The sequence below is a fragment of the Madurella fahalii genome (genome assembly GCF_045866475.1).
Source record: "Madurella fahalii IFM 68171 DNA, scaffold_4, whole genome shotgun sequence".
Lineage (NCBI taxonomy): Eukaryota > Fungi > Ascomycota > Sordariomycetes > Sordariales > Madurella > Madurella fahalii.
The window spans coordinates 3,369,917-3,382,801 of record NW_027263974.1 but is presented as its reverse complement, the minus strand read 5'-3'; the positions used below and the strand labels follow the sequence as shown (position 1 = coordinate 3,382,801).

Below are 12,885 nucleotides of genomic sequence, written 5' to 3'. Positions count from 1 at the left end.
GTACACAACGCATAGCCCCGGAACCAAGTAGAAGAAAATACCACAGAAATGCCAATGTCCCTAAGTCCCAAGCTACCATAGATTACAGCCTGGTTATCTGAGACGAATCTGGGCTTACGAAATTTCCTTTTTCGTTCGTGGTATCGAGCAGCGGTGAGCTGGGGTGAGCTGTAGCTGATTTATCCTGAGCTTTTCCTGATTCTTCCCTGAGCTAGGGTTGTTGTGGTTGACCCCTGAGGCCCCTGAGGCCTCTGCGCAGCCAGTGCTTGTGGCCTGTGCGTGGCCACTGCTGCAGACGAATTTTGCACCGCGCGCGCTGTGCTTCGTTTTTTTCTTTTCTTCAAGCAAACCCAGCAGAAGGTCAGTCATACAACCTTCTTCTACCCAGTGCTTCCATACCAGTAGGTTCCCTGTGCTTGTGTGTGGGTGTGTGTGCGCCGCCCCAGTTCAGTATATAATATCCTAGCATAGAATATACCAGTATATAGCATATACGAGTGCACAATAGACTAGCTCGGAAAATATACTAGCTCTGATATTCGTACTGATTCTATATAAGAAGAAAGGGCATCCCCGCATCTTAAACTTCGGATGGCATTTGCTGGACGGGCACTAGTCCTTTTGCTACATGAGCACCAATCTCCCAATATCGTTAGGGTTCAGCATGGCAATCCAAAAAGCAGATTGTCTCGGCTAGATTGCCTTAAATTCTCGTTAACGAACGATCTAATATCCGTAGCGCAAATAAAGATGTGCTCGCTAAGGTTAGAGATACTATCCAAAACCTTGCCATCCATCTTACGGCATTAGGTGCAAGCATATGGGTAGAATAAGGCACCATAACCTTATTCTTAGTTTGCCATGTTGTTTGCGGTGAAGTTTTCTTCTATCAAGGTTTTAAATAGATTAGACTATCCTCCGTCCGGTCTTACAGTATGTAAATATCCAGCGGGTGAATTCCTAACAGTTACCACTACCGCTTTGGCTCCCAGAGTAACCATGATTCTCTGGTTCTGATCATCGATACGTCGCCGGGTTGGTTTCCTAACAAGACACCACACTCGCGTTCTTCCACAATGCATTGCGTCGCAACTAACCCACGCCATGCCGCCCGCCTCACTCCACTGTAGTAATATCGGTGGTAACATGCACCAAGCTGCGGGCTTGAGCAGTAGAAACCTCGGGTCGTACGCAATATGAACGTTTGATGCCTTATCTAGCTTCCAGACGGTTCGTTTATCTGGGATGACCGCAGTGTATCCCAACTGCAACATTCCTACCATGCGGATGACCATAGGTTTGCGGCCTTGGGTGATTCCCAAAGGCTTATAATGGAACTCGCTGCCGGAGAACGCGGCAATTCTCTTGGGCATGTACATGCCGGCTTGACCATTGGTCTCGGATGCGAAGATGAGAGATGGACAATGAGAGCGTTCAAACACCTGCCGTTTGGTGTTGAAGGTGAGAACCATGCCCACACGACCAGCGGTGCCGGCACAGTTCAGGAACGCAACAGCAAACAGCGCGTCCCAGCTCAGGGTGAATCTTCTGCAGTATCCCATCCGCGGAAGCATCGGAGGCGGCGTCCAGTCGACCTTGGCTGCTATTTCCAATGCGTTAAAGGGTCCGAACAACGGGAGATGCAGCTCGACGACTTGCGGCTTGACTTCGCAAAAGAGTCGTGGCATCTGGCTTTCCACTTGCGGAGCTTCCGCCGAGCGGAAATGAAGCGGGAATGTGCAGCGCTTAATCCCACCCGCGTCTTTGAAGAATGATGGTGACTCGGCGAAGAGGCCACTGTGCACCGGCAAATGTTCACAGCGATCGGTTCTGATCCCGGGTCGCCACGCAAAGATAGAGTAGTCTTCAAACACTCGGAGCAGTTCCTCCTGGAGTCGAAGAAAGGCTTTCGAGCCCTCGCCGTAAATCAGGGGCATGTTAACACCAAAAAGCCCTAGGAGGCAGTAGGCTTCGTCCTCGACGCGAGTCGTCTGTCGCTTTGATGACCACGAAAGCCGCTGTGCAATGCTGCATGCATCCCAGTCTGAACGAGCTAGAACGTGCTGCGGGATACCGGTGATCATTGATATCTGCTTTGCGGAGGATGTTCGAGAGCCTATTTCCAGCCACTGGTTGTCGAGGAGAATCACCTCGGAAGGGGCGAGGAGCTCTTGCAGGGTCCACCCGCGTGTGAACCATCTGCTTGACGAAAATTCCGACATAAATCGGGTATTTGAAAAAGGATCTGGGGCAGGAGTCGTGTTTGGAAACGGTGGTATGCTGTTTGGCCTTATAGCGGGTGTCGGGGTGAGTGGATCATCTGAGTCTGACGATATGACGCTATCTGTGTCTGATTCCGAATGGGCGCCAGACGAAAGTGTTGAAGATGGGGATGATGCGTTGTCCGCACTCGGGGCCGGAATCACTGCGTTGTCTGCGCTCGGAATTGGAGATGGGATGTGTATCATTACGTCCTCGAGGTAGGCGTAGCAGATCTCGGCATTGTGGTACCACTTGAACATGGAGTTTATGGCCTCGGAAAGTTCTGCGCTAGATGATTTGTCGATGCAGCATGTATCAATCCATGTGTATTGTAGACCCTCAGATCGCGTCTTCGCGCAGCAGCTGACGAGTTTGAGCCAGCCCTTCTTCAGCGGACCTTCGCCAGCGGTGATGTCCTGGAAGCTGACCTCTTCATGACCCCACGTGTGCGACAGGATTGAGTAAGGGGGGGTGCTCTGAGAAACAAATTCCTTGAGTTGCATAGTATTGACATCGAGGAGCCTCATTGTTACGATTAGGGCCGGTAAGGTGGTGGCGGGAATTAGTGTGAGCAAAGATGAGCCGGCCTGAGCAAAGCCTGACCAGGGACTGGGCCGAGCCTGAGCCAGGGTGAGCAACGTCACGTGGGCTAGGTACGAAAATGGAAATTTCGTGTGCCCAGATTCGTCGCACATTACATCCGATCTGTAATTGACCTAGGATTCACCCCAACCACACATACCACCAAATTAACTACTCGACCACCGGCTCCAACACTCGGGGGCGACAGACCTTCGATAACTTCCAACCGTGCGGTATACATGAAAATCCTTCCTTTCCCCAAAGCCGTAGCAACCCGTCCTGTGGGCCGTGGAAGCTGGAAGGCTGCGGTGCTTGAATACATGTACAGTACCATGCTTTCGATCACCCACGAGCACTTCAGTATCCCGGCTTCGCCGCAAAGCCGAATACTGTAATCACAGCGCCCGTTTTCACAACGCCGCGTTTGCGAAAGCCACCCCCAGTCCAGAGGCCGCAGCCATCCACACCCGGCCGTTTTCGGCTCGACAAGTGACACCATTCAGGGCTGTGGTTGTTGGTGTCGGCGATGGGGTCGAATTCCCGCCTGTTGCTCCCTGGCCTGGTGTAGCAGTCGGGCCGGTGAGTGACGCCGAAGTAGGATTCGCTTCGGCATAGCACTCGGCGTTGATGAGAGTGTGGTTCAGCCAGACGGCGCCGCCAAGGACGCCAGAGTTGGAGGCTTCGTACCAGAGGATCGGGCACTCCTGCGCGACCGCGACGGCGCGGGAGCTGTGCACCGACCACCACGACGACGCGTTGCTCGCATACGACGAGTACTCCGGGAGGAGCGAGGCCGGCAGCTCCGTGGTGACGCCGCACCAGCGTGTCTTGTCGGGGAAGGCACAGGGATACGAGTACGTGCCCGACGTCATGCACGTCTCGATCAGCTTGGAGCCGTACGAGATCATGGCCCTGTCTAGGCTGCCGCTCGGCTTGGGGACGTCGAAGTATCTCTCCACCACGCTCTCGGTCCGCATGTCCACGGATCTATGGTGGTGACATTCGGACGCTCTGTGGGAGCGATGATCGGGTGCAGTTCAGCCTGGCCAGCCGAAGTTTGGATGACGGCGGATGCGGACGCTGCGAACGCAACGAGCACGCTAGCGACGAGCGTTGCTTTCATCATGTTTACGGTGCCACAGCGGCTGTAGATTGAGGGTGCATGAAAGAAATGCAAAACCAAGAACAAAAAATGTTCGAAGGTGTGGTGTGTGCAGGCGTGCGAAGTCAGGAGGGTACCTTAAGTTAATCCTATGTACAAGTAGCAAATGAAAGCTCGCTTTTCCCGCGTAGATCAGGCTGCCCCTGACCCTGACCGAGGAAAACTTTTTCAGTGTTGGCCCCTTAATTCAGGTACTTTAATACAGCTCTAGAGTATTGGTAATTCACCCCGGCTCATGAACTTAAGTGGCTAATTCCATAAGAAAACGTGCCACCAACAGACAGAAAATAGCCCCAACGTTCAAGCGCCAACACCACCCTAGGTAACCACTCAATGCTCGTCGTAGGGAGCTATCAGGGGTAGTTCTCTCTCAGCATCGCCGCAACAGCCCGCAAGCATTCCTCCTTGCGATAGCGCTCGAGGTCTGGCCAACCGTGTTCACGGTAGACGGCCTGCATCATGGGTATCATCCCTTCGAACATGGGGTGGACCCTTCCATACACCTCACATACGTGGTACTGACTGCGGGGGACGAAGCATAGCCACCGGAACTGGTCCTTGAGAACCTCGAAGAAGTCGGCAACAGCCCAACAGGGGCCCTCGGCGCGCCAGTCCGCCTCGTTCTCAGCTGCGTAATCGTACGGATCGTCTTCAATGGGCTCCCGAGCAGGACGCTCTTTGATCCCGTCCGGGCACTCGGGCCAGTACACGACACCAAGCTCCGTGTCGAGCAAGAAAAAATCCCACTTGCTGGACACGAGACCGACAACATGTGGCGGTATCATGCCGGCCTCGGAGTAATGCGAGCCCTGGGTCATCATCTTCATGGTCTCGACATCCAGCCCATGGCTGCCAAGAGAACGAGCATCCTCAAGCCACCAGTAGAAATGACATCCGCTAGGACCGGCGTCCGCGTTCCAGCCATCGGCGGTAGAGGCGAGGTAAGGGAGATGGCGCAGCAGCAAGATGACTTCGTCTGTTTTGCCCAAGTCTCTGAAGCGATCAGGCGTGATCTCGGGCCAACCCCCTTCCGGGGGTCTGAGAATGTCCGACTCTTTGATGTACATTTTGGCGAGGAATTCAAAATAATCGATGACGGCCGCGACAGTGGCCTCCCGCGAGTATCTGACCTCACTGAGCCACGGCATTTTCGACTTGGGCTGCCAAGAATGTACTGTAATGACGGGAGCAGGACCCGGAGGGTAGCAAAGTAAGGAAGGCAGAAAGAGAAAAGTCCCCGAAGAGACGGAGAGGAGCCAACGAAATTAAGGTATTCGGCTTGGCGCCCAGCGCGAGGTTCCGTTGTGTCACGGGAGGCCGCTTGTGGGGGAAGGGTACCATCCGGGAACACCGTATTTCGTTGGTTGGTTTGCCAACAGCCAACTACACCTCTTATGCAATGCGTAATGCAACATCCGACCCAGTAACACCAGGAGGATGTTTTGTTTCGCCGTTCGACCGAGTATCTGGTTTGGAAGGAGACTGCCTCGAGGATGAGTGGCCGTGTCTGTGAGCTGAGCTGTTTGCGCAAGGGAAAAGGAGAAAGGGAAGGGGTAGGGCGGAAGGGGTTAGCCTCGGCCGGGCTCCGAGCCTGGTGCTGGGCTCATGCTGTTGTTGCCCGCTTGGGCTCTGGAGAAGACAAAGGGGGCCAAAAGGAGTATTGGGGTAAAAGACAGGGTTCATACCGCTGCAGTCCGCGATGTCCGCAGCTGCCAGAACTGGTTGCAGTCCTTGCTTGTCGAGGCCTCTTAAATTCCGATGGAGGCCCCTCTTGTGAGATCACTCCTAGCATACGTCTCTCTCTCGTTGTTCTTGAGCAAGTGGGCGGCCTTGCTCAAACCTGCTTCTTAGTCCACCACTCATCTCGTTGTCACAATGTTGCCAAGCATGAAGGCTCTCGCGTCTCTCGTGTTGGGAGCCGGCCTCGTGCGTTCGGCTATCAACCTTGATGGCAGCCAGGCTGTGGCGCCCGCGGGCGACGACGACCCTTCTCCTATTCACGATCCCGAAGCCTATGACCCGGATCAGCACGACTGTCCGCTCCCGTGTGTCGACTATGCAAACATGCACAGCTGGACCCCGTACATTTCAGTCGACCGCCTCCGCCGTTGCGAGGAGCCTATGCTACTTCAGCTCTCCGTAACACAGCCCCTGGATGACCCCGCTTCCGCCATCTTGATCCGCAGCTGCACGCTTGGATCCCGCCCTCCCTCGGGGAGTGTGTCGTTCACTCTCCGGAAGCCACTTATGGGGAATCCCAAAAAGTCGGAAGGTCTATTCCGCCCCAAGCTAGATTCCGCGCCGGCTTGTGTCGCTGCGGCCACTGAAGTCCCAGGCAACGTTCAAATGGTCGTTAGCACTGACAGTGGTACGGGAACCGACCGTGATGTGTCCAGCCTACTAGAAGGCATAGAAGAGTTCTTCGGTGCCAGGGATAACTGCGACGAGAACTTCGTGTTTGCATGGCATAAGCAGACTGTTGCGAGTGTTCACATTGGCGCGGCTCTCGGAAAACCCACCGTTGCCTCTGTCATCAGGGCCCTGGCTGGGCGCCTGCGGACCGAGTCCTCTGTTTCCAACCGCACCATTGTTCAGCTCTGCGCCAGCGAGCGGCAGCCAGAACGCATATTTGGTATTGCAATCGACACGACTGGCGACCTTGCAGCCCTACAGAGGACGGCTTTGGCTTGGAGCAAGGGTAGCTGCGCCATCGGCGGGGACCTGAAAGCCGCCCCGGACCTTACGGGATTGAAGATATTCGAAGCTACGGGACCAACAGTCGATGGCATCAACAGCACGTTTTCCACGACACGCTTCTCTCGGAGGAGCCAAAGCTGGGGCAGCCAGCTCGACAAGAGAGCCACCTGCCGGTATATCCGAGTCATACCAGGCGATAGCTGCGGTGCTCTTGTCTCGCGTTGCGGCATCTCGGCGGCCGACTTTTACAAATACAATCCAAAGGCGAATCTCTGCGCGACACTCAGGCCCGATGACTTTGTGTGTTGCTCGCCGGGCGACCTGTACAAGCCCGAGTCGCCAAAACCAAGCCCAGATGGCACCTGTGCGACACACCTCATCCAGAACGGGGATTCGTGCGACTCCCTGGCCAAACGATATCATGTCACCGTCGGTGACTTGGAAAGGTGGAACAAAGGAAAGACATGGGCCTGGACGGAATGCAGGGAGATGCTGCTTGGCTACAACATGTGTGTCAGCAACGGCTACGCCCCCCTGCCTCCGCCTCAGGAGGGAGCGCAGTGTGGTCCGTTGGTCCCCGGCACACGGCCGCCGGCAGATCGGTCGTCACCTAATGCTCTGGCTAACCTCAACCCCTGTCCGCTCAAGGCATGCTGCAGCAACTGGGGGTTCTGCGGACCGTTCCCGGCTCACTGCGAGATCCACGCGCCGGCGGGGGGCGGCCCGGGGAGCAAGGAGAAGGGTTACCAGAGCACGTGCGTTTCGAACTGCGGCACAGACATCAAGATCAACTCTGGGCCACCTGCGGCCTTCCAAAGGATTGGGTATTACGAGTCGTACAACTTTAAGCGCGACTGCCTGTGGCTCAGCGCCAAGGGGGCCAACACAGACGGCAGCTACACTCACATGCACTGGGCCTTCGCCGAGATTGACCCCAACAGCTGGAAGGTTGTTCTCAAGGATCCTCATAATCAATGGGCCGACTTCAAAGCCCTGCCCAACATGAAGCGCATTGTTGCCTTCGGCGGCTGGGCGTACTCAACCGAGCCGGCGACCTTCAACATCATCCGCTCGGCCATCCTCGACCACGGGGAGGTCTTTGCCACGAACATTGCAAAGTTTCTCAACGACAAAGGAATTGACGGTGTCGACATCGACTGGGAATATCCTGGTGTAAGTCGTTTCTGCTCCAGAACTCTCGCCGTAGTGGTCTATAGTAGTACTCGAGGGACTGCGGACTCTGACCGGTCATGTTTTCCTCCTTAGGCCCCAGACATCTACGTTGACGGCCAGCCCATCGGCAAGAAAGGCGACGGTGCTGGATACCTGGCCTTCCTCACGACGCTGAAGCGAAAGGTCGGACCAGGAAAGTCCGTGTCCATTGCCGCTCCGGCCTCGTTCTGGTACCTGAGGGCCTTCCCGATCGACCAAATCGCGGCGCAGATCGACTACATCGTCTACATGACCTACGACTTGCACGGCCAGTGGGACTATGGTAACGCCAACGCCTACGACTCGTGTCCGTCCGGCAAATGCATCCGGAGTCATGGTAAGGGACGATCAGGAGTCGAGAGAAGACTGTACTAAGGGTTCTGGATGCTGACGCCTCGGCTCGCAAATCCAGTCAACCTGACCGAGACGCGCAGTACACTTTCTATCAGTTCCTGCTCCTCCCTGCGCTTTCCCTTCCGATCCTGGGCGCTTGTTACTAACTTGCCTCGGCCATCATGTTAGTCACCAAGGCTGGTGTGCCTAACAACAAAGTCTTTGTTGGTGAGGCCAGCTATGGCCGCGCATTCCACATGGCCAAGGACGGTTGCTGGGGACCATGTGTGACTTCACCGGATCAAGAACTCTGTCCGACGCAAATCCCGGGAGGTGTACCAAGACCCGTGGTTACCTTGCCCTCGCCGAGATTAACGAGATCATCAAGCGTTCCGGCGATAATACTCTATACTTTTATGATTCGGAATCCAATACCGATATTTTGCTATACAATGGTTAGTTATCCCCCCCCCCTTCACCCGTCACGTCCTCATCGCTGCTAGAGCGTATGCAGACTAATGAACACTAAAATCTGGCCCACTACAGGGGACTACATCAGCTACATGACTCCGGCATCCAAGGAGACACGGCGCGCGGAGTTGGTGTCGCTGAACTTTGCGGGCAGCGTCGACTGGGCCGTCGACTTGCAGAGTTTTGCCGAAGACGATAAAGGCGCACCCGTCACCCGGCCCGAGTCCGGCGTAGGATGTGTTGCCGGAGAAGATCTCACCACTAACACGGATGACCTCTGCTACTTTACGTGCAGGCTCGGATTCTGTCCAGAATCACTGTGCGAGTGCACCGCGGTAGATGTGCTAGAGCCTCTCCCGGCGGAAAACACGAAGATCAACGTGACCAATATCATCGCTTGGGACGAAGACGACGTCGACATCCACCGCCTCTGCCGGTTCGCCTGCAAGTACGGCTACTGCCCAGACACGGTGTGCACGATGCGCCCGGTCAGCCGCGACGACGGCGTGGTCACCTCGGACCAGTCGTCTGTCGACATGTATGACGTCCGCAATGGAAACCAGGCAAAGTGCATACTCTCAGATGATACACGCAACTGGCATGTATCAACCGCACATTGCAAACGTTTTTGTGAGCCAGTGCTCAAAGCGGCCAGGGAGGAGGGCAGGACTTCCAACTACGGTTGCATGGTCTGGCAACCAAAGGGAGCACCGGATCCCTGGTATGAAATCAACGGCATGCCTGGCAAGTATGCCGGAGGCGAGTGCACCTGTGACAACTTCCTCATCAACGAGATTGCCGACACAGTTCTCGAAGCAATGCCCATCATTGCCCAGGTAAGTTTCTTGCCATCATGGAGGCCTTGAAAAGGAGGGGAACGGGAGGTGCTGACTCGTTACATATTTCCTGCTATATCCTCATGTCGTCCTTCAAACTTGTTCTCGACATTGGCGCCCAGTTTGTCCCAGGAGTGGGCCAGGCTCTTTCCGGCGGCTTGGGTATGCCCCTTTTGTTTCTGTCCCCACCCCACCCCACGCCCCCTTACGGACATGTGCGCATTCATGCTAACTAGATGTCCCGTGCAGACATGCTTTCCACGGCTGCACAAATGGCTTCATACATCTACCCCGAGGAGGAGGACCCAGAAGGTGCCTTCTCGTGGTGGTTGAGTCCCTGCGGTGGTACCGATCTCGTACCGGAGGATATCAAGCAGGTATTCGGCATTCTCAGTTCGCTGGCCGAAGGCGTATCAAGCTTCAGGCCTCCCAAGAACATCGACAAAGGGTCGGGTAAAGGGGCGATGAGGGCAACCCGATTGATAGAAGCAAACCCCGGAACCCGAATTCCGGTAATGGGTCCGGCAACGGCAACGGCGGCACGAATCGCAAATGCCGGATCCCTAAGTCCAAAGAAACGCAACGACTTGGGGCAGCCAAGAACACTCTCCGGGTCCAGGAATGCGTCAGGGACGTGACAAAGACGACGGAAATGATCATCACATCGATTGTTTATGCACCAAACGCGAAGCCTACCCAGATCCAAAAGACATGCAGCCATAAATGGGGACAAGCCTGCTATCATTACAGCTCGGCCATTAGAGTTCATCCGGATTGGGAGACGCTAACGTGCGTCACGGAAGCGGCTACGACCTCAAAGAACCGCGATGACACGGGGCCGGCAACAGCTGCTTGGTCCAGACAACACAATGGGCCAGGGTGGAAGGATCCGGTGCATCGGGCCCACGGCCGTTGCGACATGGACGAGTATCCCCCGGCATATTATCTGAATAACCAACACCCGGCGTGGATCTATGGCGGCCAGAACGACCGGCGTGGCCAGTCAGTTCGATACCTTCCCGACAAGGAGAACCAGGACGCCGGCCGAGAGCTCTTCAAGGCGACGTGCTTCAGCCCCGAGGTGAGGCGCCTGTCGGACCGTGAATTCGTGGACAGGGTCGCCCGCGCGCGCGGCAAGGTCGTCGTCCCCAAACCCCACAAGACCCAAACCATGGCGGCCGTCACGGTCGACTACCGGCCCGAGTTCACCATCGTGGCCTGGGGCCACGCCGCCAACCCGCTGCCCAACGACGGCCTGTATGACAACCCCTGCTGGCCCAAGGTAATCACTCCAAACGACCCAGGCTTTGCGCTGTTGCAGTATGACCCGTTGGTATAACGGTCAAGCGCCACCTTTTAAATATTCGGAACCATACGTGCCAGGCCAAAACGGCGTCTGAGGTGGTGTTGCTTGAGGTGGCGAGGTGATGAGGAGTTGGAATGAAATCTGAAGGCGTTTTGGCGTCGCCCCGACTGATCTTGATATCCTTGTGTTAGTGGTTGGAAACATTGCGTGGTACGATTTTGAATAATGGGACGGAGCCACAACACCAAGCCTGCCTCCACCAAGATGACCTACAACTAACTAGACGCTATAAGCCTCTCCGAACGGCCCTTCCATTGCCCGCTTTGCGGAGATACTAGAAACCCATTGCTTCATAATCACCTCACTTGCCTCTCTAATCAGCGCTCCGCCGCGAATAGGCCGAGTCCCATAACAGCGCTACCTGTAGCTAGACGCCGATCATCTCGTTTAGAAGTAAGCTTTGCATGATAGGAATGTCACAGACGCGAACCAGCTTCGACCCATCGGAATCATAACCGCAGGAATAGCACGGATATGCATCGCTGGGAGGTGCAGGCGTTAGGCCCTCAGCGTAAGAACACTCTATGCATAATTACAACTTAGACATGTCTCGAGGGGTCGGCTAGGCCCTAAGGCTTATTGCGTCATACAAGAATCAAATGCACAATGTGTCCAGGCACAGTCCCCGAACGTACGTGTGTTTGTGTCGTGGGGCTGAATACGTCTTGTGGCGGCCGATGCTGGATTCCGTGAACACCCGCGGCGATGAATATCCTCCTTGGGATAGCATCATCCTCACATGCATTTCGCGCAAGTGGAGCAGTCAAGCAAGAAGGATAACAATCTCATTGATCTAAATTGTCAAGAGGGATGCCTCCAGTTCCAAGCCTCCGGTTAGGAAGCAACGCCGAGGCATGAAACAGGCTGCCTCAGCTCCAAGGCCGCTGGGCCCCTCTCATTGCTTCTCCTCCAAGAAAAAAAAAAAAAAAAGTTTTTTTGAGTATGTTTTCCATTCCCCACGTCGCCGCGCCCCCTCTCCGCTGAGAACCTCTGGCCTTTATCTCCAGAAACGAAACCAGTCCGAAGAACACCATGTTGACGCAGAGATGCCAGTTGGAGAAAAGAGCCGCAACGGTAGCTTGATCTTGCCACGGGATGCGTCCGGGCCGGCACAGCAACGCGCCGGAAGTCAACCTCCTCCAGAAAGTCCTCGCAGCGGCAGCCGGACCGCGAGCTCGAGCCGTCCGCCGGGCAAAGGCAGAGACGGTTGAGGCGCAAGACCAGGTGTCGCTGACATTCCGTTCGTTCGTGGGTGCTATCGTCCAAACAAGGACCGGAGTGAATGAACTGATTTCCTCCCTGGACTGGCCGCCCCATCACAAGCCATCATCATCGTCATCATCATCCCGTCATCGGTTGGTCCACCCATCTCCATCCGTTATCCCACCACTTCTATTCACTATTCACCTCAGGGAGGCGATTAACCACGCACCGCCCATCCACCCCGCATCGAACCACCGGTTAACAGCTCCAAAATCTCCCCCTCATCTACCCAGGCCAACCATTCCGTATCAAGTATAGACCCATACTAACACCCTCTTTTATCGTTTCGCCGGACCCCAACTCCCATACTCGGCGATTTACCCCCTTTCTTTCTTCCCTAACCTGATGCCCGGCATTTTCGAGCAGCAGCCCCCAGACGAAGCCGAAGCCGACCGAACAAACGCCTTGCGCAGACGGAGCAGAAACATCAAAAGAAGTAAAGCGGCGTGCCCAAGCCCCTCTTTCCCATCCCAATGCGCCGTCATAAACCCCAAAAGAAAAAAAAAGAGAGGGAAAAAAAGAGACAAAACACCATGGGAATCACCCCAGACAGGAAAATGGCCTAACTCCGGCAACACCACCGGGGAACTCCGTTTATATGAACCTCCCCATTTCCCAACTCCAGGCGAAGGGCGGGAAAATTATTGAAAAAGAAAGGCCCATCATGAAGAGTCCTTGCCCCGTCCACGAAGAGTCTTTCA

General features: G+C 55.3%; 4 protein-coding genes across 4 annotated transcripts; 1 reads left to right on the top strand and 3 right to left on the bottom strand.

Annotated features, from left to right (window-relative positions):
* Window positions 1-1,017: 1,017 nt before the first annotated feature.
* MFIFM68171_07987 (uncharacterized protein) lies at window positions 1,018-2,789 on the bottom strand (the record flags this gene model as incomplete). Its single annotated transcript, XM_071063407.1, has 2 exons — window positions 1,018-1,044; window positions 1,098-2,789. The coding sequence occupies 2 exons, from the start codon at window positions 2,787-2,789 to the stop codon at window positions 1,018-1,020; spliced, it is 1,719 nt and encodes a 572-aa protein (XP_070919508.1).
* Window positions 2,790-3,254: 465 nt separating this feature from the next.
* On the bottom strand, window positions 3,255-3,821 carry MFIFM68171_07986 (uncharacterized protein; the record flags this gene model as incomplete). The annotated part of the gene is made up of 1 exon (XM_071063406.1): window positions 3,255-3,821. The coding sequence occupies one exon, from the start codon at window positions 3,819-3,821 to the stop codon at window positions 3,255-3,257; it is 567 nt and encodes a 188-aa protein (XP_070919507.1).
* Window positions 3,822-4,359: 538 nt separating this feature from the next.
* Window positions 4,360-5,154, bottom strand: MFIFM68171_07985 (Alpha beta hydrolase fold protein; the record flags this gene model as incomplete). The annotated part of the gene is made up of 1 exon (XM_071063405.1): window positions 4,360-5,154. The coding sequence occupies one exon, from the start codon at window positions 5,152-5,154 to the stop codon at window positions 4,360-4,362; it is 795 nt and encodes a 264-aa protein (XP_070919506.1).
* Window positions 5,155-5,893: 739 nt separating this feature from the next.
* Window positions 5,894-10,955, top strand: MFIFM68171_07984 (chitinase; the record flags this gene model as incomplete). Its single annotated transcript, XM_071063404.1, has 10 exons — window positions 5,894-7,876; window positions 7,970-8,252; window positions 8,328-8,363; window positions 8,438-8,535; window positions 8,592-8,703; window positions 8,795-9,555; window positions 9,678-9,717; window positions 9,805-10,008; window positions 10,359-10,812; window positions 10,877-10,955. 10 exons carry the CDS (start codon window positions 5,894-5,896, stop codon window positions 10,953-10,955), a joined length of 4,050 nt encoding a protein of 1,349 aa, XP_070919505.1.
* Between the last annotated feature and the right edge of the window lie 1,930 nt (window positions 10,956-12,885).